Source organism: Hirundo rustica, chromosome 16, assembly GCF_015227805.2.
Source record: "Hirundo rustica isolate bHirRus1 chromosome 16, bHirRus1.pri.v3, whole genome shotgun sequence".
Taxonomy (NCBI): Eukaryota; Metazoa; Chordata; class Aves; order Passeriformes; family Hirundinidae; genus Hirundo; species Hirundo rustica.
In genome coordinates this window covers 7,499,671-7,520,489 of record NC_053465.1, presented here as the reverse complement: position 1 = coordinate 7,520,489, position 20,819 = coordinate 7,499,671, and the positions used below count along the sequence as shown (strand labels likewise).

Here is a 20,819-nt window from a genome sequence, read left to right as displayed (position 1 = left end):
ACACTGTATAACAAAAAGGGCTTTCTCCTCCACTGTCGAGCCCCACTGGGTGCTGCTGGCCCCAGCGCTGCCCCTCGCCCCGGGCCCTGTGCGAGAGGTCGGTGCCATCAGTCACCCAAGCGGGATCTAAATTTAGGTGTTAAAAGGAAGAAAAAAAAAAAAAAAAATCAAACCAAACCATGTCTCAATCCTGTTGACATAAGCTGTGCTTTCCATTCCGTAACAGACAGCGTGGGTACCAGAGAGAGCAGTGGCAGCACTCACAAAGGGGGCAAGGCACCAGTTTTATGCTTAACTTATATTTTGACAAAATTAATTTTGTGAAGTGTCTGGTTTTTGTGAGAAAAAAAAAAAAAAAAAAGAAAAAAAAGGAAAAAAAAAGTTTTCATTGAAGTTTGTGCGAAGTTCTCCCTCATGGAAAATACTGATTTTTCGTTATCAGCTTTATTCACTAAGTATAATAAACCTTTGCATCCATAAATGTTCCTCTTCAAGCGCTGTATAGATACCATCTCCTGCTTTGATCATCAGGAGACCCGGAGGGTCCGAGGGGTTTGCAGCTTCCATGGAAGTGCAGCTGCCCAGGGGTGTGGGGGTGCTGGTGGGGCAGGCGGGTGGGGCTGGCCCTTCCCGGGATTTGCTGCGGCTGCAGCCGGGAGCGAGGCCAGGAGGATCCACCTGAATGTTTGTGCTTGGAAACGATCACCTGGGACAGCACATCCCAAATGGAGCATCCACAGAATTCATTAATGTCTGGCAGCACAGCCCCAGCGGCCCCGTGTCCTTGACACCGTCGGGTTTAGGACTGAGCCTCCGGCTGAGCTTTGCTTCCAGATTTCCAAGGGAGGCTGGGAGAGGGCTGGGGATAAGCAGTGCCGGGACCACCCCAGCTGCAAAGCAGTTGGCATCACCTGCTGAGGTTTCCACAGCTCCTGGCCGGACTGACTCAGGATGTCCCACACGTGCAGATGGCCCCACCGAGCAGAGCCAAACAGCAGCCGGGCTGGGAGAGAGAAAATCTGTTACTTGGCACACAAATATCACAGAGGAGGAAAAAAGGAAAAAAGTGTCTTGCTCTTTGTGAAATTCTGATGCTAATGGGTTTTACTCTTGAAACCCCCATGCTCCCCTATTCCAGAGTCCAGCTTATAATAGATTATCCAGGTATTCTGTGTGCAGACAGCCTGGCAGAATCAGAACATCCATGAACCACCAAAAACCACCAAAGCCTTTTTTTCACCCCAAATGCTGGTGCCGGACCATCTGCTGCCCCAGCCCCGGCTCCTGTGCGAGGCCATCGCTGCTGTTCTGCAAGGGCAGCGCTGTGGAATGCCAGGAAGTCAGGGATTGTGTCACCACACAGCACTCCCACAGCCCCAGGCAGGAGATCCCTGCAGAATGTCTGCAGTGAGAACCCAGGCATGTAACATCGTAATTCATGTTATTTCCTTACTGCCCAGAAAAAGAGAAAGGATTCAGCCATAAAGCGAGTTTTCAAGTCGTTTCAATAAACTGTAATTGGTATCAGATTTATGCTCTTGAGAAACATTTTTAGATCCATTGATCCAACGAGGGACCTGCCCTGACGCTGGGAAAAGTCTCAATTGCTGCTGCCCACAGGAATCACCCCAGCAGGGGAGGGATCCCCCGTGACTGTGGGGGGCCCCTGCAGTGTCCCACAGCCCCTCTGTGGCTCTCAGAGCCTTCGGGGTGTCAATGCCCCAAGAGCCACACACATCTCTGCAGGAGCTGCACCATCTTCAGTGCTCTCTAAGTGCATAAAACCAGATTTAACTAAGCCAAGCAGCAACACAGCCCCTCCCCTCAGTGACCTGAGCAGAGCTCTGGAACAGCTGCAGTTAAAAGAGAGGAAAGGAAAAGCCACATTGCCTTAGAATGGAGGAGGATTTCAGAAGAAGGACTGAAACCGCACAAGCAGATTTTACAGTGTTTATTTTTCCAATAGCACAAGGGACAGACACGAGCAGGCCCCCCCCGAGGGCTCTGCCCCCCAGACCAGTCCGAGCTGAACACTGCAGTGGCCCCCAGGAGGCAGAGCCAGCCCCCTGCTCCGCTCCCCATCTTTGGTAAGCAGGTTCCACACCTCCGCTCGCCCCCACCGGCACCGCAGCCCTGCCTGGGCTCTCATTCTCGTGGGATGAGGCTGGTGGGTGCATCGAGGGTAAAACCATCTCAGGGACTGAACTTGTTCCACCCCTCACGATTGTGGCTGAAAGAGGAACTTGCACGGCTGAAAGAAAGTGCATGGTGAAGGGAGGTAGGATGGAGCTGAAAAAGGGACGAGAAGAAAAAAATGAAAATAAACTCCCTAAAATTCTTGCTACTGCCCGCTTGAATAAGCCGGTGGCTTCTCCCCCTCATTGAAGCAATTAACTCTTGATTAGGAATTGCTCCAAAGAGGAAGAGAATTGCAGTTTTGCTCTCCCTCTCTGGATGCATGTGGATGTTCATTCACCTCCCTGCAGTGCAGGTACAGCCATGCCCTGGGAGCTCAGATGCAGCAGCAACTGGCAAGAGCTTAAACGAGCAACCGGGGAGTGAGCTCAGCTCAGCAAATCCCACCTGGTCATCCTTGAGCCTGCACAGCACAGTCCACCCGGGCACCACGGGGCGGCTGTCGGAACCCAGACCCCAGCGTGGTGAGCCTCACGTCAGGCAAGACAGAATACAGTGGCTCTGACAATAACTAACACCACTTTAATGCAATACTGCTGTAGAGCCTGGAAATCCAAGGAAAAAAAAAGACCCCGTTATGCTCTATGTACATTACATCCATTTACAGAGTTGGCCAGTACTGTGTACAACATATAAATATATGATCAAACAGATGCAGAGAGGATACTTACAGGAGCCAAATAATTCACTTTATACATCCAAGAATGAAAATATATATAAAAAAAAGGAAAATAAAAAAAAAAAGGAAAGAACACTGCTTTAAATGTTAGGTGATGGTCACACGGATGCACAGCTCGATGCTTGCAGGTGCTCAGCTGCTGTGGGGTTTCAGGTCCTCACCACAAAGCTGCAGTGCAGAGCTCACTGGCCCTGTTACTGAGCTCTGGGAACCTCCAGTGTTCCACAGCAGTTTGTGGAAGTTGGCCAAAGGAGGCAGGAACAGCCGCTGGGCCAGTTCAGCCAGGAACAGTTCCCCGGCGACACAGCTTCCTGCAGGCCAGCAGAAGGCGTTTGCTTGGCACTTGCCCCAAAACCTTCCTCTTCTTTTTGCATCCTCTACATGGGCTCCATGTGGCACACGGTGGGCTGTACACAGCTCCACAACCACCCGCAGAGCACATCCCTGGGCACCACATCCGGCTGTAGCATCCGAAGACCGCACGGGACCATCCCTGCAGGGCAGCTCTCTGCTAACACTCACTGCACAGCAGCGCTTCCCACACAAACCGGGAATGAAGATGGCAGAAGGGGAGAGTGGAAGACTGTAGGGCCTCACCTTGTGCGGCCCTGAAATGGCAAACACCATCTTCCAGTTCCTTTGGATGTAAGGATTTCCTCCACAGAAGGTCCAGGGACAGCCAGAGCGAACGGCCTCTTCCCCCCGGCGCCAGCCTCTGCGCGATGCCAGAGCACAGCTGAAATTTCCGTGATAGCAGGAAGCAGCAGGATCACCCCCATGGGGCAGAGCCCACCCAGAGCAGGGTGTCCCCCGTGAGCAGAACGGGCTCTGCACTGTGGATCTCCGTGGGAAGGCAGCTCAACGTTCCTCACCAAAACAAAGTGTAACAGCGTTTCTACTATGAACAGAGAGTACTTTGTGTACTTTGTGTACAGGCGTTAGGATCAGTCCTTATCAAAATACACACACTGAATATACAACCTGTCCCACGGCCGTAATTTATTATCTCACCACAAGGCACAATACACAGAGCTTTGAGGGTCCTATACAGTCGTCGTGGCAGAAGGCGCCGCAGCCTTTGCACATGATCATGGCTTTGAGGCTGCACGAGCACTGGAACGAGATCTCGTCGACGCTGCTGCTGTCAGCAAACATCTGCACAGCCAGGGCCGTGTTCCGGCTCGCAGCAAAGTTCGCTTTGTGGGTGAGCTGCACCACGCTCCCAGCTAGGCCTCGGGGGAAAGCCGGAGTGTTGGATGAATAATTAAAGCTGCTGGAATTAAGCTGCAGCTTTGAAAGCTTCCCATAAAATGCTTGCTTGATATTGAGCTGAGAGGGGATGGACGAAGGCTCCAAAGGGTGACTCTGTCCTTTTCCAGGATCCCTTGAAAACCTAAAGAAGGGCCAGTCCATGACCAGTGGCTCTCTCTGTGTGTGCCCTGCCAGTTCCGTGGGCTGCTGGGCCACATCCCCCCGGTTCTCCGCATTACTCTTGGCTGGGCTGCCACACACTAACACCTTCTCATTTCTGACCCCTCCCGGGGTGCTGCTGTGCTGCTTTGATGTCCATTCCTCCCTGGCAGCTGGGATTCCTTCTCCCAATGCACAGCCCTTGTCCAACGGAATCTGTTTGCTGGGGGACAAGGTTCCCATGGCTGAACCGTGATCCAAAGCCCTGGAGTGATGCAGCCTCACGCTGGGGTTGGAAGGAAAACCAGAACCAAAGAGCTTTTTGCCTTGAACCCCACTGTAATTTTTATTGACCAATGCACCTCCTGTCTGGTTTGGTCCAAGAGAAGTTACACCTGGAGATAGAAACAGAGACTCTGTGGAGGCATTCAGCTTCTCCGGGCTTTTACTTGCCGTGACACTTGTTAATGGGTTGTGCTGTGGCATCCGGTGGACTTTGGACAACTCCTTCTGCTCCTCAAAGCTACAGGAAGAAAATGTTCTTTCCCGAGGGTCCACATCTTCACGCTTCGGAGAGGCACTTGCCACATTTACCGGTTGGTCTTGGCAGCTTAAAATTGAACCAACTTTGGAATGTTTTTCTGGGACAGCCTGATCCTCTGCTCTAGGCAAGGCTGTCCCCGATCCACAGGTTTTTTCCTGGGGATCTATGGAAGATCTCACCAAGTGAACATCATCGCTCCTGCTTTGGGCGCTCGCCTTCATTCCTACATCTGGAGAAGATTCTTTGCCAAAATAGCGACCGCTGCCTCTGTCCAGTTGCAGGGAGAGGTTTTCTGACTGCTTCTGCAGCACTGGCTCTGCAATTTCCAGCTTGATGTTGACGTGAGACACTGGGAGAACTTCTTCCAGCGGAAGCTTCCCCTTCAGCAACTGCATCACCAAAGGGTTGTTGGTCTCGATGGAGGAGATGGGCTGAGCAGAGCTGGCCAGACGCTCGGCTTTCTGGGGTGCCCACCTCTGAGGAGGGGGTGCAACCAAGTCCCCAGAAGAGGCCGGACCCTCTGTCTCCACAGACAACTTTGACCTAATCCCATTGCGCTTCTCACTGCTGCTGTGACAGGAAGAGCGTTTCCCAGCCACCTCCCTGCAGCTGACACTTCTGAAACACATCTCCACCTCCACATTCTCATCAGCCATGTCCCCATCCCAGTCGGAAGCAGTGTCTGTTGTTTCACTGTGTGTACTCTGTATTTCTTCATCTCCACCTCTCTTCAACTCATGCGTCTCTCCCAGGGGCTGATGTGCGTTTTCTGGTTCGGTTCTGGGGCACCTCTCCCTCGGCTGCAGGAGTTTTTCAGAGGAATCTATCCTGTTCTGAGAAACAAAGTCATCATGCACAGAGGGCTGCACTAGAGCCTCTGCATGTTGTTCCTCCTTACTCAGTTTGCCATCACTGCCTTTCCCTGCCTGCAGCTGTGCGGCGTCACACACCGCAGGGATCACTTTCTTCACTCCAACAGTCACCGTTTTGGAGGTATTATCACCAACACATTTTTCCAGAAAAGTTTTGGAGCTGTTATATCTAAAACCAGACACCTTCTCTGGATCATGGCATTCTGTGACACCCGAGGACAATTCTGGTGGAAAAGGACAACTGGAGGAATTCTGCTTTACATCAGAAGGATAATCCAGCTGTATGGTGGGAGCACCAACATCTCCGAGTTCCACCACAGCCCTGTCTCCCGCGGGACTGGCCCCAGCTCCCTGCCCCCCAGAACACGGCAGACTGGTCACCACAGGAACCACACATCCCAGCTTTGTGCTCTCCTGTGACACGGCACAAGACGGGAGTTCGGTCCTTGGGTCACAGAGGAGCTGCTCAGGACTCTCCTCCCGCCTCTCAGGATTGTCCAAGGATGACGCAGTCCGAGCACCACCGAACGGCCTCCCGGGTGACCCATCACCACCAGGCTGAGCGTCCCCTGACCCCGCGGCGCAGCCCAGAACGCCGCTCCTTTCGCTTCTTGAGGAAGAGCGATCTTGTCTGGAAGAGAGGCAGGAATCCACGCCGGCTTCCTGAGCAGCCCCTTTGGAGTCAGCCTTCCCTCCGCTCAGATGAACAGACGACTGTAGTTGTGCTCGCTGTAGATCTGACGCACGTTTTCCGTGAGCTCTCTTGGATCTCCTGTGCTGGGAACGGCCGCTGGATTCTCCTCCACCGCCTCCTTCATCGGTGCTTCTCCCCCCGCCGGGGCCGCCCCCTCCTCCGATGGCGGCAGCGGCGGCTTCGCGCTGGGCTCGGGCTTGCAGAGCACGGGCCTTAATGTCTGCGAGGGTGCGGGCCCCGGGGCGGCCCCGGCCGGAGGGCTCCGTGCTGGGGATGATCCGGGGGCAGATCTGGTAAGTGGGCTGACCTTTAACCACCCAGGGTGGTTTAATACGTGAAAGTTGAATCTGAAAGAAAAGGAGACGCGCTAAGTTCCAACACCGACCAATCTCCAGCGAAATGCGTTTTACCAGCAACTGCTCATCACAATTCTTAGCATAAAAAATTCCACAAGAATTTCAGCTTAGAAACTAATTTGGGCAGAGAAGCGGAATGGTGCCACAACCTCTGCTCTGGGATCTGTAAAGCTCAGTTCACACTAATATTGTTTTACCACAACCTACGGGCAAATATGAAATAAGTTATTTATATTCACGTCTTCAGAGATCAAACTGGTCTTCTCAACACCAGGATGACCGTCCTGAAGCTACCAAAATGTGTATCCTGGTTAAAATGGGAAAAGTCAGGAGGAATACTGAGATTCCGTCCAAAAGCAAAGAAAAAGAACTCAGAAACTATACGGGATAAAGAACATGATTTCAAGGTCTTTTGCAGTGTAAGTCAGCTCATTTCAGGCAGTGTTTCTGTACCCACAGAAATGCAAATGAAGGGAGTAAGTCAAGGTTACCCTGTGCTCTTGTGCAAAGACCTTGGGATGATTTTCCATTCTTTGCCTGTCTAAATACGACCGCAAACTGTGGCAGTCAGAGGCACTTCACCAGCTCTACCAATGAAACCCTTCGACTCCTTCCCTTAAGATGGCAACACTTGACATTTTAATAATGTTTTGATACTACGGAGCACGGCAGCCCTGAGACACCGCAGCTCTAAAGCTCTTTCTTACCCGGATGGGTGGGACTTTGGGCTCCTCTTTAGTAGGCTGTGGCTTTTCTGGGTGAACACTTTCAATTGTGTTACGAAAGGACTGACGATCTTCAAGCCGGGGCTTCTTTTCAGGGAAGGATGCAGAGGCAGCCTCCTCAAAGCTTTTCCGCTTCTGCTCCTTGGACTCCTGTGCAGAGTTCTCCTGGGGCAAACTGGGAATTCTGCTGGCAGCTGCCAATGACGGATCTTCTGATTTGCTGTTTGATTTGGAAGTCTCTGGAGAGAGGTGCAGTTCGGTACTCTCTGCCTTCAGTCCTGCAGTCGAGGGGCTGCTCAGATCATCTTTCTTCGGGTCTGTCTCAGGCTTTGGCTCTTTATGAAGTGAGGGATCTGGCCCCACGGGAGCAGGCTCTTTGGGAGCCTCCGTGTGCTCAGTTTCCCGCAGTCTGTACAGGTTCCTCCTGGCCCGGCACCGCAGGTCGGCCCGGGAGCGTTTCCGGAAGCGTCCGTCCCTCTGGCGCGTGGTCGGCCCACGCGGCAGCCTCGCTTCTCCTTTAACAGACAGCTCTGTCCTGTTCTCAGCATCCTCCTGCACCGAATTCTGCGCCTGGGATTCTTCCTGGGTCAAGCCCAACCTATAAGGCAAACACAAAAGCCAGATAAAAGCTAAAGCTCGCCCCAATTTCAGTGTTACTCAATAGAGCCAACACAGGCAGAGTCATCAAAGCCTCATTAACTCATCCTGCAAGGGGAGAGCCCACATATCCCACACTGCTACCACATGGAATGAGAAAAAAACCCCAAATATTAGCGATGGAAAATACCATCAGCTTTTCTTGGAAACAAAAGAGATGGGCTACAAAAAACTGCTGAACCCAGGCAATTCCACTAAGGATTTTCCCAGAGCAACAGCTGGAAAAATTCACCCAACGACCTGTGTTTTTCATGGAGTTTACACTACATCTGCTCAGGTATCCACAAACAGAAACACACCCTGCCACCTGCATAAATATGGATAAAACAGGATTGACATGGTAAAATTTCTCACTTTTGCCCATAGTAGTCCTCGAAGAATTTCTCTTTCCATTGCTCCACTCTCTTTTCTTTTTCCATCTCCTGCCGGATTCGAACTTGCATCTCGTGGGTGAATTCACCTACAATGAAAGCAAGAGACCGGAATTCAGTTCCAAACAAAACTCATTCTGCAAATGCAGCCTCTAGTGTTTGAACAGTACAGCAGCTAAATGTATGAATGACAGACCTGCTGTTAACACCCTGCTCCCCATCCCACTCTGGATCCACGTGCTGCCTGTGGCTCTGGAAAAAATCATGTTTTAACAGACAGGCCACCATTTAAGGAAAAATAAGTCTAGCTCTACTTTAGACTTTCACCACCTAATGCTGTAGGTCCCCTGGCACTAAAAGAAATCGTATCTTTGATTTTTGACAAAAAAAAAAAAAAAAAAAAAGAAAGAAAAAAGTTGGGGCAACACACGCAGCAAAGCTGGACTAAGTTCCCGCTCGTTAACTGCAAAAAAACCCCAAAAATCCTACAAAATGAGCAGCTATTCCCCAGACACTCAGGAAAGCAAAGCCTCTCACCGTCAGCAAGCCGCTCCCTCCAGCTCTGTGCAGCGTGGGTGAAGAACTCGTTGTTCAGAGCGCTGCCACTGAGGCGCATCAGCCCATCAGCCCCCACCTAGCAGGACAGACCCAGGACAAACAGAACACATCTGCTCCAGCTGCTCCACACTGAAGAGGTAATCAGGGAAGGGAAAACACCGGAGTGCTCATACCTGTCTATCGACTTCAGGCAGGAGGTAAAGCAGCTGCTGCTGGAAGTGTGATGGAAGCGCGTTAAAGGTCCTGGAGTTGATCAGCGCTCGCAGGTTTGTGTTGACAAGGATGGAGCCCGGGGTTTCAAAGTCAATATCCTCACCCCTGTTCCGTTTCATTTGCCCTGAAATAAATTCGGCAAATAAAATTAACATTGTTGTACAAAAGTATTTCAGCATTATGGGCTTAAATTTATGTTGTCAAACTACAACAGCAAAAGGAGTGAGAGAGATGATAAAGACTGCAGTACTCAAGTGTGAAGAATGACCCTCCAGTGCAGTAATTAACAAACACACAGCTGGAATTCTGACATGAGGTCACAGTTCTGGCATGTTCAGGTACAATTCTCAATGCTGCTCTTCAGACCAGGCAAACTTTTAAACAATTGTATCACCAACACTCAAGGTGGAAAGCCTGGCTTGTGACCTCAGGTCATCAGATGCCTCCTGGTGCTCTTTTCTCAGATACTCGTGGACTTCACCACCGCCAATTATTCCTCTGCCTTTAACGAGGAGCACGTACCAGTTGTGGGTTTTCGGATGCCCCTCAGCAGCTGTGGAGGATCCCTGTTTATCTCTGTCCTACTGCGCAGGCTGGTTTTGCACAGGGCCAAGGAGCTGCTGCTGCTGCTGGATGTACTGCTGCTCTCTCCATCAGCATGTCTTCCTGTGAAGCCTAAAAGCAAAACAACATCACAAAAATATTCAAGGAACAGTCAAAGCCCAACTGGAAGAGTGGTTTAACATACAGGAACTCTCTGTTACTAACAAATCTGCTGTGAGAGGGTATTGCCCAGGTACCAATGTTTTTGAATGAGTTAAACATACGCACAACTCTGCAGCCTCACTCATTCTCAGCAGTGGTGACAGAAATCCTCAGGCAAAGACAGATAACTGAGGACTGACTGAGAGAGATCTGCGAGGTCATTAGGACCCCCCCAAAGCCATGCTCACCCGAGGCAGACTCCATGTGTGCCCCGTTTACTTTCAGCGGGGTTAACACCACCCGTGGCAGCATCACACCCGTCTTTTTCTTCTGTTTGCTTGTCTGCAGAAAGAGAGAAACCACAAACAAAAGAAAGGAATGAAGGCATTATGGAAGGATATAGTAATCTTCTAAAGCAGCATGTAGCTCAGTTAAAGAGCTGTTTGGCTCCTCCTAGCTGGATCTTCAGCACTAGTTAGGACCAGCAGAGAATTCAAAATTGTCTTCCCATACATGATCCCTCCCATCCTGCCACTTCTTGCCCAAGGAGACAGACTCAAAACTCTCTGAGGCACCTGTGCACAAACAGTCCCTGTCACACCACCCCAACAGGAATGAAAGCTCCGCTTGGGAGGCTTCATCCTTCCCATCAGTCCCACTTTTTCCTACCTGGGAAGCGGCTCTGTAGCTCTCCCTGGTAGCAGGTCCCTTACTCTGAGATTCAGTGGAACACGAAGCGTTAGAAGAAGTTTCATCAAGAGACACTGAAAGAGATGAGCTCTCAGTCAGACACTGAAGTAGGTCCAGGAGTTTAAGGTTAATGTCACCAGACACTTACCATCATTGTCACCACTCACAGTGCTGGCTTCGTTGGACCCACAGCTTTCTGCATCTGCTGTGTCCTCCAGCTCCTCCCCTTCTGGCACCGACAGGTTCCGGGACCATTGCAAGGCATCTTTCTAGAGGGGAAACAGAACTGGGGTAGCTACAGCTCTCCCTCCCCCCCAGATCTACACCAATAGGACCAGACAGTTATGTGGATATACTTTAACCTTCGATTTTTTTTCCCTATTTTGATCCTTGATGCAGAAAGGTATTTTAAAGTATATTTAGGCTCATAGAGGAACAGAAGTCACCTAAACTAAGAGCACCTCATAACCCCTTCCTAGACAAGTAACACAGATCCAAAATATCAGGTTAATAGTAATTAATTTAATAGAAAGGTTCATAATATGCCACCATTTTCTGTAAGCAATAAGTTCCTATTAAAGAGAAGCATCTCACTATGAAAGAACAAGTAGCATCAGAGTGGCCAGGCACTAGGACAGCAAGTTTAGGAGATGTTATCTCCTAATTTTACAACAAAAGCCATTTCAATGCAAAATATGTCAATTCAACAAGACTTTCTAACAGCAGAAAAAAGATGGAAACTAAATAGCTGAAATCTATCAAGTTGATATTTATCAGGGAATCCAACAGTATAAAACAATGCAAAAGAAAAGCTCAAGACCAGAAACATTTTCAGTATTTAATACTACTGGAAAAATAAACTAAAATTAAAAAAGTATTCCGGAGAGTGTTCAAGATCTGAGGAAAACACTGATGCTAAATAACGTGCAATGTAGTGGGGCACAGAACAAGCAGCCAGAAGAATGAATATATATTTCCCTATCAAGATTTTCTTTGTCACTACAAGCTCTTGGACCAATTCCTTGGCTGGCTGTTTTCCCTTGTGGCTGGCAGCAAAGGAGTGCACAGGTCTGCTCCGATGAGCAGCCACCTGAGCTGGACACCAGGCACTGCAGTAAGAGGATTCATCTTGCCTGTGTAATTCAAGAAATAATAGTTGGGGTTTTTTTAAAGGAATTTAGCATAGATGGCTGAATACAGCTGAAAGGTACAAGCTCCAAGGAAATAATGAATTCCAGAACCCCCTCCCATGATGACCTCACTGCTCATGATGCTCAGTGACAGGGCAACACTCAGCCCTGCACAAGGAGCAGAAGCCACCCCTGGGCCCTCAGCTGGCAGCAGAGCTCAGCATTTACCTTGAGTGTGAAAAGGCTGATGCGTCCAGGCAGTTTGTAAAAGAGCCCATCCCCTCCCCTGGAATTGGAGTGGAGCATGGCGTTGAGGCAGGCCAGGGGAGATGTGCCACTGCAACAGAGACAAAGAAAGGAGAGAGCTTAAGAAACAGATTATCAAGAAAACAGCCTGAAAGATCTGGTTAAATGGGCATCCTTTAGCTGATGAGGGGAACTGAGGTGATGCCATTAACTTTATGGGACAGGCACTTCAGTCAGAACAGTGTCACCGGTTTCATTCTGACCTGTACATCAGCCTTACACAGCAAACAGGAAACGTGACACCAGTTTTAAAGCTATCCTCATAGGTTTTTAGACACTTCTAACTTTTATTACCTGTTTCCTCCCCTTCTCTCCTGTGTTGCATTGATTCTATAAAACCCCCAGATTTATTCAGCGGTAGAAAGATGTAACAAACTGTAGACACATGTGTTACTGGAATGTCTCCCTGATACATCAGGGACCAAACTACTTGAGCAGAGCTCGATACAAAGGCTGTGATGCTCTCATTTGTTAATTCCTACATAACTCCCTGGTTAAAACCCCATCCTACACTCACGCTAATGGAACTGCTATGCCACGTAATATGGTGTTTTCCAGTAAGTCCCACATGTATAGGCAGAAAGTTGTCTGGAAGACACGTTACAGCACTACTGACTGCATTCCTAGTAAAAGTGAAACTGAAAACTGGACTGAGATAAGGTATTACAAAGAAAATCATTCTCAAATCAAAAGCATAGAGCAATTTCTGTTTCCACCTTGTATGTGTTTGGACATTTCTTCACAAGCCATAGCAACAGGCAAAGTTACCCTGTATCAGTCTGAGATCATGTGGACAAAATTTCCAGCCTTCCGTCCCCTTAGACAGTGCTTCCCCCTCTGTGTTTACCACACACTCCAAGCACACTCACCAGCCACAGAGCTCTCTCAGAACAGCAAAGTAAGTAATTTTCCCCAAAACAAGAAAAAACCCAAGCAGTTAAAACTGCCAGGAGCTAAACTCAGCATGGTGCTGGCTGATGGGAATGTCAGTGCCCTGTATGGAACACGGCCCTCTCAGTAGAGCAGCGTGACCCCCAAACCAGGGAGCCCCACCTCAGGATTGATTCAGAAGGAAAAACATCTCAAGGCACTGAGCTATTTCCTTCAGGAAATGGAGTTTCAGGAAGAGCTTCTATACAAGCACCAGCAAAGCCCGCTGCATGTTCAGCCAGGCAGGCTCACTGCCTTTATTCTGCGAACAATCACGCTCTGAAAAAAACAATCTTTCCTTAAAGCAGAGATTTAATGACCAGGGAAGGAAAAGCAGATATCCCAAGGGAAACCACCGACCTTTAAAGGAATGAGTGAGCTTTGTGGGACTTAACATGACACATGTTCCGAAGTCTGGTCTTTACTTACACACTGTGACAGGTCACTTATAAAAACTGAGAAAGCACAGGATAATTTATGAGTGTAAAGAGCCCTGCTATTATCTTTGGCAGGGGACAGCTGTGCACAGAGATCTTCAACATCCTGCTTAGGTAACAGCACTTATGTGAGAGAGTTGGAGAAGTTTGATTAAAGCAAAGCTCCTCTTATGAAGGTCCTCATTAAAATCTGTCTGAATTCTACTGAAACCACTGCCTATCCAAACCAGAGAAGATCTCAGCAAGCATCACAGAATCACGACACAGTTTGGGTTGGAAGGGACCTTAAAGACCATCTTGTTCCAAATCCCCTGTCTTGGGCAGGGACACTTTCCACCAGATCAGGTTGCTCCAAGCCCTGTCCAGCCTGGCCTCAGAAACTTCCAAGGATGGAGTAGCCACAGCTTCTCTGGGCAACTTGTGCCATCACCTTACCACCCTCACAAGGAAGAATTTCTTCCTAATACCCAATCTAAATCTACCCTCCTTCACCTTAATGACATGCCCCTGTGAAAAGTCCCTCCCCAGCCTTCTTGTAAGCCCATGGAAGGTGGGTGTTCCAACAGCTCCAAATCCGATGCAGCAGCACACACCAGCCTCATGCCTCCACAAACAACAGCAGGTCCCACACCCAACACCTCTGTACACGTCACTGATTTTTCACTATTCAAAACACCCCAGCTGTTTCCTGATTTCACACAAACAAGGAGCAGAAACAAGTTAACATTAAGGTCCCAGAAGAAATCAGTTTACCTTCTGTAGCTGGGTAAAGTACAGGTTCAGGAAATGCAAACACCACAGTGAAAAACAGTCCACAGAAACAAAGGGAAGGAGAAGCAAGACTAGAAACAGTCCTTGCATCCGGATTTCCCAGAAGTCCATCCCTGGACAGCAGCTTTTCGTGTCTCTGGTAGTCAAACTTCTTTTTTTTTTTTTTTTTTTGTTTTTTTTTTTTTGCCAGGCAGCAGTAACTGAGGCATTTGGACTATCACAGTTACCCACTTTCTTTGAGCTGCAAGACACTCTGTATTTCTACTACTGTCATGGAAACAGATGGAAGCTCACAGGAACTTAAGCAAGGAAAGCAGTCTCCTGCTTCTGCCCTTTCCAAGGCTTTGTACCAGGTTATTTTCCACACGAAACCCACTCTGAGATGGGCATCTCCTCCCTACAGTGTCAAGAGCCACAAATGTGTGATGTGAGCTGCGCTCTCCTAGTGCTCGAGAATCTGAGCATAAGCCAATGACACAGAGAACACTGTCTCTTCTAAAACATAATGACTACTCTAGAAATGAAGCATCAGAGGAGATAAAACTTAAACTGTTCTCCAATTCAAGTCATAATAGCAGAAACTGCTGGGAGCTACTTATGTGAGAACCATGCGAGTGAGTGGTAAGTACAGCACAATGCAGGGGCCTGATCTGCAAGAGGCATTTATTTCAAAATAGATGGATGAAGGGATTCTGTGTATTATCAAAAAATCCAAGAACATCTTCCAGTTATTATCACTGAAAAAAACCCTCACAATCTGTATATAAATGTCTGTACTGTCATCTGAAATTACCAGGCTGAAATGAGAAAAAGGGAAGCAAAGTGGGCTGGGGACGAGGCAGAACTCTATGAAGCAACACCAGCCTTCATACACAGCCTCCCCCATGCTCCACAGTGGTTTAGACAAAATCATCAATACTAACCTCATTTCTTTTAGACCTTCAGCCTCTATGACCTGCAGAATCTGTTTTGGGGTCATAGGAGCATCTGAGTAATTTTCCAGCACCTGAAAAGACAGAAAGACCAAGTGTCATTACGGAATTGCATTCCCAGAACTACTCCATCAGCTGTGGCCCAGACCCAATAATGTACCTCTTCAAACTTGATTCACAAAGACACACAGTGAAGTTTCAGGCTACCTCAAGATCCTGGTGAACACGGATCACAGCCACAAAAGGCTTTACCTTCATCTCTTCCGTAATTAACTGAAATACAAATATGGAGGAGAAAAAGCAGCAGAAATTGGCCCTGACCCCAGTGGAAGCTTTACCAGACTTCACTATACATTAGATGGAGCTACTGCCACATAAACCTTCTAAATTGAACAGTGGTCAGTGACCTGTGACAATATAAAACCTTCTCCTACCTCTCCACAAAGCATCCGGTATTTTTTCGTCACTAGAAGTATAACTGTACAGCTATACAATCTCCTCAGATGACTCCTTTCATTTTATCTTCACTCCATCCCAGGAAGGGAACCACAAGTTAAGAGTCAGAATTCATGTCAGAGAAGGACAGAATTCAGAAAAGGACAAAAAAACAGTAAAGGATTTGGAGAGAAAAAAAAAAAATCTGGCTAGAGACACTAAAAAGACTTAAGAGTGCTTGCCTTTGACATAAAATGAAGAAAATCAGATATTAAAAGGCAACACAATAAATAACAACTCATCCTTTGATATATTATATCAAGAATAGAATTGTCACTTATATACAAAGAAGTAAAGAGGTTATTACTTTATTTCTTTTTAAGCCTGTGGAACTTACTGCTCCAAAATGTCTAGAAGGCAAGAACTCAAGGATTCAAAGAGAAGACCGGACATTTCTGTGGATAAGGAGATTATCCACATAAACAGGAAACAATGAGCAAAAATAAGCTGCAGAAGATGTAAACCATGCAGTTTCTTTGGGAGCAGATTACCCTACAGCTGCCGACCACGCACTGGCTCCTGCGCCTTTCCCGGCAGCAGACAGCGCTGCTCTTGGAATGCAAAGGCACCCAGCTCCACAGACCTGGGACCACCAGCAAAAAGAGGGTGAGACAGGCACAGGCCATGGCCCGCAACAGGCATGGAAAGCAGCAACAGGAATTCATTCAGGAACTTTCTGATCATAACCATAGTCTAAATTCCCCCAGCATCACGGCCCCACGAAGCACAGCCCTGGTATCAACTGTCCCCACGTTTCAGGAATCAGCGACACGGTGCTGTCTTTCAGTCTGACTCATGTGGAAAGCCAGAGGAAGGACCCAGATGCCCCATTTCCAGCAGCAACATCTAGAAGTGAGTCACTGCAGCAGCCACACCAATGGGACATTAGTAAAATCACCTCAAGGCTGTGCAGGCCAACGTCTGCACCTCAGACCATCTCCACCTTCAAAAGCAATGAAAAACCCAAACTGCAGTTCTGCACTTCAACTGTATATTGTGGTAAGGCTGGGTTGGATGGGGCTTGGAACAGCCTGGACTAGTGGAAGCTGTCTCTACCCACGGCAGGGGGGGGCAACAAGATGATCTTTAGGGTCCTTCCAATCTAAACCTTGATTCTACAAATGGAATTTCTCAAATCTTATCCACCCAATGGGTATTTTGCAGATGCTTGAAGCTCACCAGCTTCTGAGAGTAAGGTAAGAATATCATGGGGAAGAGAATTAGAGAACTAAAATGAGTTAAAACCCAGTGAAAGCACAAAGAATGTAAAGAAAAATCAAAGCAAGTGATGAGCCATATTCAGAGAGAGTAAAGTAATTAAATTCTATACAGCTCCATCACATTTCTTCCTCCCTCCATAGGTTATGAGGTCTCCATGCCTCCCTCATGAGCTGTCACCCCATCACTCAAAGGCTGCAGACAGCTGACATGGGCAAACTCACTGCTCCCGAGCCCAGTGAGATCTGCAAAATACAACACGCCTGTTCCAAAAAATCAGGGAATTATTCAAACCTCTCTCCAGTGACAGACACAGCAAGTGAAGTATGTGGCCTAAAACTGAGCACAAAGGAGCATTTACATACGGATAAAAGAATCTATGCTCAGGGGAACAATTTCCAATCAAGAGCTGTATTAAGTGTACAGAGCACTTAATGGAAGAACTGGGGGAGAGAGGATCCTGCAAGCTTTAGACACCAAATCCCAGTCTCCAGCACCGCCCCTTCTCCAACCTGACACTCCCAGCCCCATATCAGCCTTCCACCCAGAGCTACAACTTCAACACTGGCTATCCCCTACCCCCAAAACAGAATTTTCCCCCTCTCTACTATTTCTAGCACTGAGAGCTGAGGGTTCCTGTGCCCCTAATTATAGAAGTCTACATCACTTCCTCAATTTACTGGTCATCTAGCTCTGACAGCACTCGTGGGATCCTGCCATGGCTTTGGGCATCCAGATGAACCTTTAAAGGTTTCTTTTATGGACTGTGCAGAGTTTTGGCTCTGTAGGAGGAGCAACACTGAAGAACACTTTTGCCTGTGATTCTCAGAAACGTTGAGCAGAATACAAAATACACCAGCACACGTCAGAGAGGGAAATTAAAAGCATTTTGACAGGGAGCATGTGTAAGACTAGTGTGAAATAAAGATCTATTTTTAGTGGATTTACAATCAGTCCTGCAAGCTGGAGTGCAGCTATGCAACTGTAGGTCTCTTTAAGTGGATAATCTAGTATGAGATCGTTCTATTTCTGGTTCATCAATGGCTCTGAGATGCTGTTGAGATTTAGACATCTCATGAACCCAGTGTGGCCGAGGTCCTGGCCAAAAGACAGGTGAGAGGAACTGTGTGAAGAAACGCCTTCCCCATCACAGAAGGGTGATGAGGTGTATTAAGTGACTGCTTTAGAGTCACGGTCTCATGTGCTGCTTTGGGCAGCCTATAAATACAGATTTTTTTTCACCTGTCAGAGCCCAGGATGTTTCAAGGAGCTGACTTTGTGCAAGGTCACATAGCACAGCCTCTACCCCCAGGGTTACCTACCAGGAAAGCATCCCTGCCACCAGCAGTGACACATTTGGTTCAAAGAACCTGCATCCCAAGGAGAAATGCAGGATGGAGAACGAGAACACCAGGCTCCTGCAGTGAAGTTCCACAGTAGCTGCCTTATGCCCTTCTCCAGTTTTTCAAGCAAAGCCATGTGGGTCTAAAGTATTATCATTTACACACAAAAGATGATGCAAGTTGCGGGAAGTCAAATGCTTGTCTGATTAGGTTTTCTCCTGGCAAGCAGTAAGAAAACATTCCAATAGCCAAAAAAATCTTACTCAGAAGCACCAAGAGTTATCCTGAATATCCTCAGCTGATCACATCCATCATGAGCCTCACTGGACTCACCCCACACTGTTCCTTCTGAATGTTTACATGCATCAATGCATAACCTGGGCTGGCAAAACCAAAACAAACACACAAACCAGAAAAAACAGCGAAACAAGCCACCCTCAAGCTCTGTAAATCCATTTCTGCAGAAGTCCAGGGGCTACACAGAAGGAACACATGTATCCTTGTGAGCTGTTCACCTCTGACAGGGCTACAGGGAGGAGCCACGGGATCCAATCACATCCAGGTAGCTGGATCACCCCTTACTCCATCCCTGGCACTGCTGTACCTGTGTCACTGGGTCACCAGGAGAGAGCCAGCTCCTTCCACCCAAGTGCCAGCCAGCCGAAACACCTCGGCATGCAGCCCTTAAATCACACCTCTGACTAGCTCACTGAAAGAGGCTGAAGTTATTTTGCTTTTTCATATTCCCTACTTCATAACTGAGGTTCAAGACAGATCCAGCTCAAAGGTTTCACAGAGGGAAGTCCCCTTCCTCCCACTGCAATGGTCCAGTGACAGTGGCATTGCTTGGAAGCTGAAGCCTTCAACAAGGAGATTCTTTAAGACAAAAGGACTGAGACATTTCCACGGCCACGTCTCCTAAACCCAAAAGTGACCAAATACGGGCTGATTCAGGGATGCTCAGTCCAGCTGCTGCTCCGGCAGCTCGGCACACGCCAGCGGCCCTCGGGCGCTGCCGGTGCACAGAAGGAACCCGCACCCTCGGTAATTAAACCAGAAACTTTTGACAGCGGCCATGCCCTCTCCGGAGGCTCCAGTTCCTCCCACGGAGCTTTAAAACCATCTGAAAGGAAGAGAATGAACGGAACAGTTCCCGATCGCTGCGGGACGGCACCTCCCGCGTCCCGTCCGGGGACCGCTGCCGCCCGGCCCGGCGGGAGCCCCGGCGGGCGGGCAGCTCGCCCCTGAGGGCCGGGGGCCGCGCTCCCACCGCCCCGGGGCGCAAATTCTTCCCCCGGGCTGAGGAAGAAAAACAACCGTGCGGGAGACCCCGGCCACGGCGGCCGGTGGGGTGGGGGAACAGCGGGAAGCTGCGGGACCGGGCGGGGAACCGACAACGCCGCCCGCGCCCTCCGGGCGGACCCGGCCCCCGCTTTTACCCCCTCAAAAGCGATGGCGGCGCCGCCGGCCCCGTTACTCGGGGAGGGGCCGGACGTGGCGGGGAGGCCCTGGGGCACGGCGGAGCCCCCGCGCCCTCTCCCTGGACGCCCCCCCGGCCTCACCAGGCGGGCGGCCTCGGCCCACGTGCGCTCCTTCTTCCTCCTCTGCTTCATCTCCTTCATCCTCCTCCTCCTCCTCCTCCTCCTCCCGCGCGGGCGGGCGCGGCGGGCGCGGACCGTTGGGCGCGCGGGCGGCAGGCGGGCGGCGGCGACCGGGGCGGGATGGGCGCGGCGGGCGCGGCGGGCGGGGCGCGAGGCGGGAGGCGGGGGCGACTCCGGGCGCTACGGGAGGCGGCGGCGGCGGCGGCTCGGGCCCGGCATAACAACGGGGTCAAAGGGCCGGGAGCGGGGCGGGGCGGCGGGGCCCGGCGACGGTGGCCGCGGCGGGACACGGAGGGACCGGAGGGGAGGGACTGGAGGGGCGGGCCTGGGGCTGGTTTGAAGGAAAACAAACCGCAAGGACCGCCGGGAGTTGTAGTCCTCCTGCCTGGCCTCAGCGCGGCATCGCTCGCCGCCGCGGACTACGAGTCCCGGCGGCCGCCGCGCCGCATGGCGGGAGAGGCCGCTGCCGCCGCATGGCCGCGGCGGGGAAGCGGCACCGCCCGGGCCGGGGGCGGCTCCGGGACCGAGCTGGAGCTGAGGGCTCGAGGCTGAGGGCTGCGGCTATTGCTGTTGCAGATCCCAGAATCACTTAGGCTGGAAAAGACCTCTGAGACCAGCTAGCCCAGTCTATGACCCCATGCCACAATGTCCACCACACCAAGGCACTGAGGGCCACGTCCAGTCTTTCCTTAAACACCTGCAGGGACGCTGACTCCACCACCTTCCTGGGCAGCGCCTTCTAATACCTAATGACCTCTTCTGTTAAGAAATTCTTCCTGATGTCCAAACTAAACCCCCCTGGCACAGTTAAACACTGTGTCCTCTCGTCGCTGGTTGGCAGGATAGCCCAACCCCATCTCACTACAAACTCCTTTCGCAGAGGTGTAGAGGGGTAAGGTCACCCTGGAGCCTCCTTTTCTCCAGGGTAAAGGCTCCCGGTTCCTTTAGCCCTTCCTCGGAGGACATACACTACAGACTTCCCCACC

General features: G+C 49.9%; 1 protein-coding gene across 1 annotated transcript; it reads right to left on the bottom strand.

Annotated features, from left to right (window-relative positions):
* Positions 1-2,696: 2,696 nt before the first annotated feature.
* Positions 2,697-19,918, bottom strand: ASXL1 (ASXL transcriptional regulator 1). Its single transcript, XM_040080115.1, has 12 exons — positions 19,795-19,918; positions 15,168-15,250; positions 12,029-12,137; positions 10,819-10,939; positions 10,650-10,744; positions 10,229-10,322; positions 9,798-9,950; positions 9,236-9,399; positions 9,042-9,138; positions 8,488-8,593; positions 7,459-8,074; positions 2,697-6,742 (listed from the first exon to the last, which is right to left on the bottom strand). The coding sequence occupies exons 1-12, from the start codon at positions 19,852-19,854 to the stop codon at positions 3,878-3,880; spliced, it is 4,563 nt and encodes a 1,520-aa protein (XP_039936049.1). The 5' UTR covers positions 19,855-19,918; the 3' UTR covers positions 2,697-3,877.
* Positions 19,919-20,819: the final 901 nt, after the last annotated feature.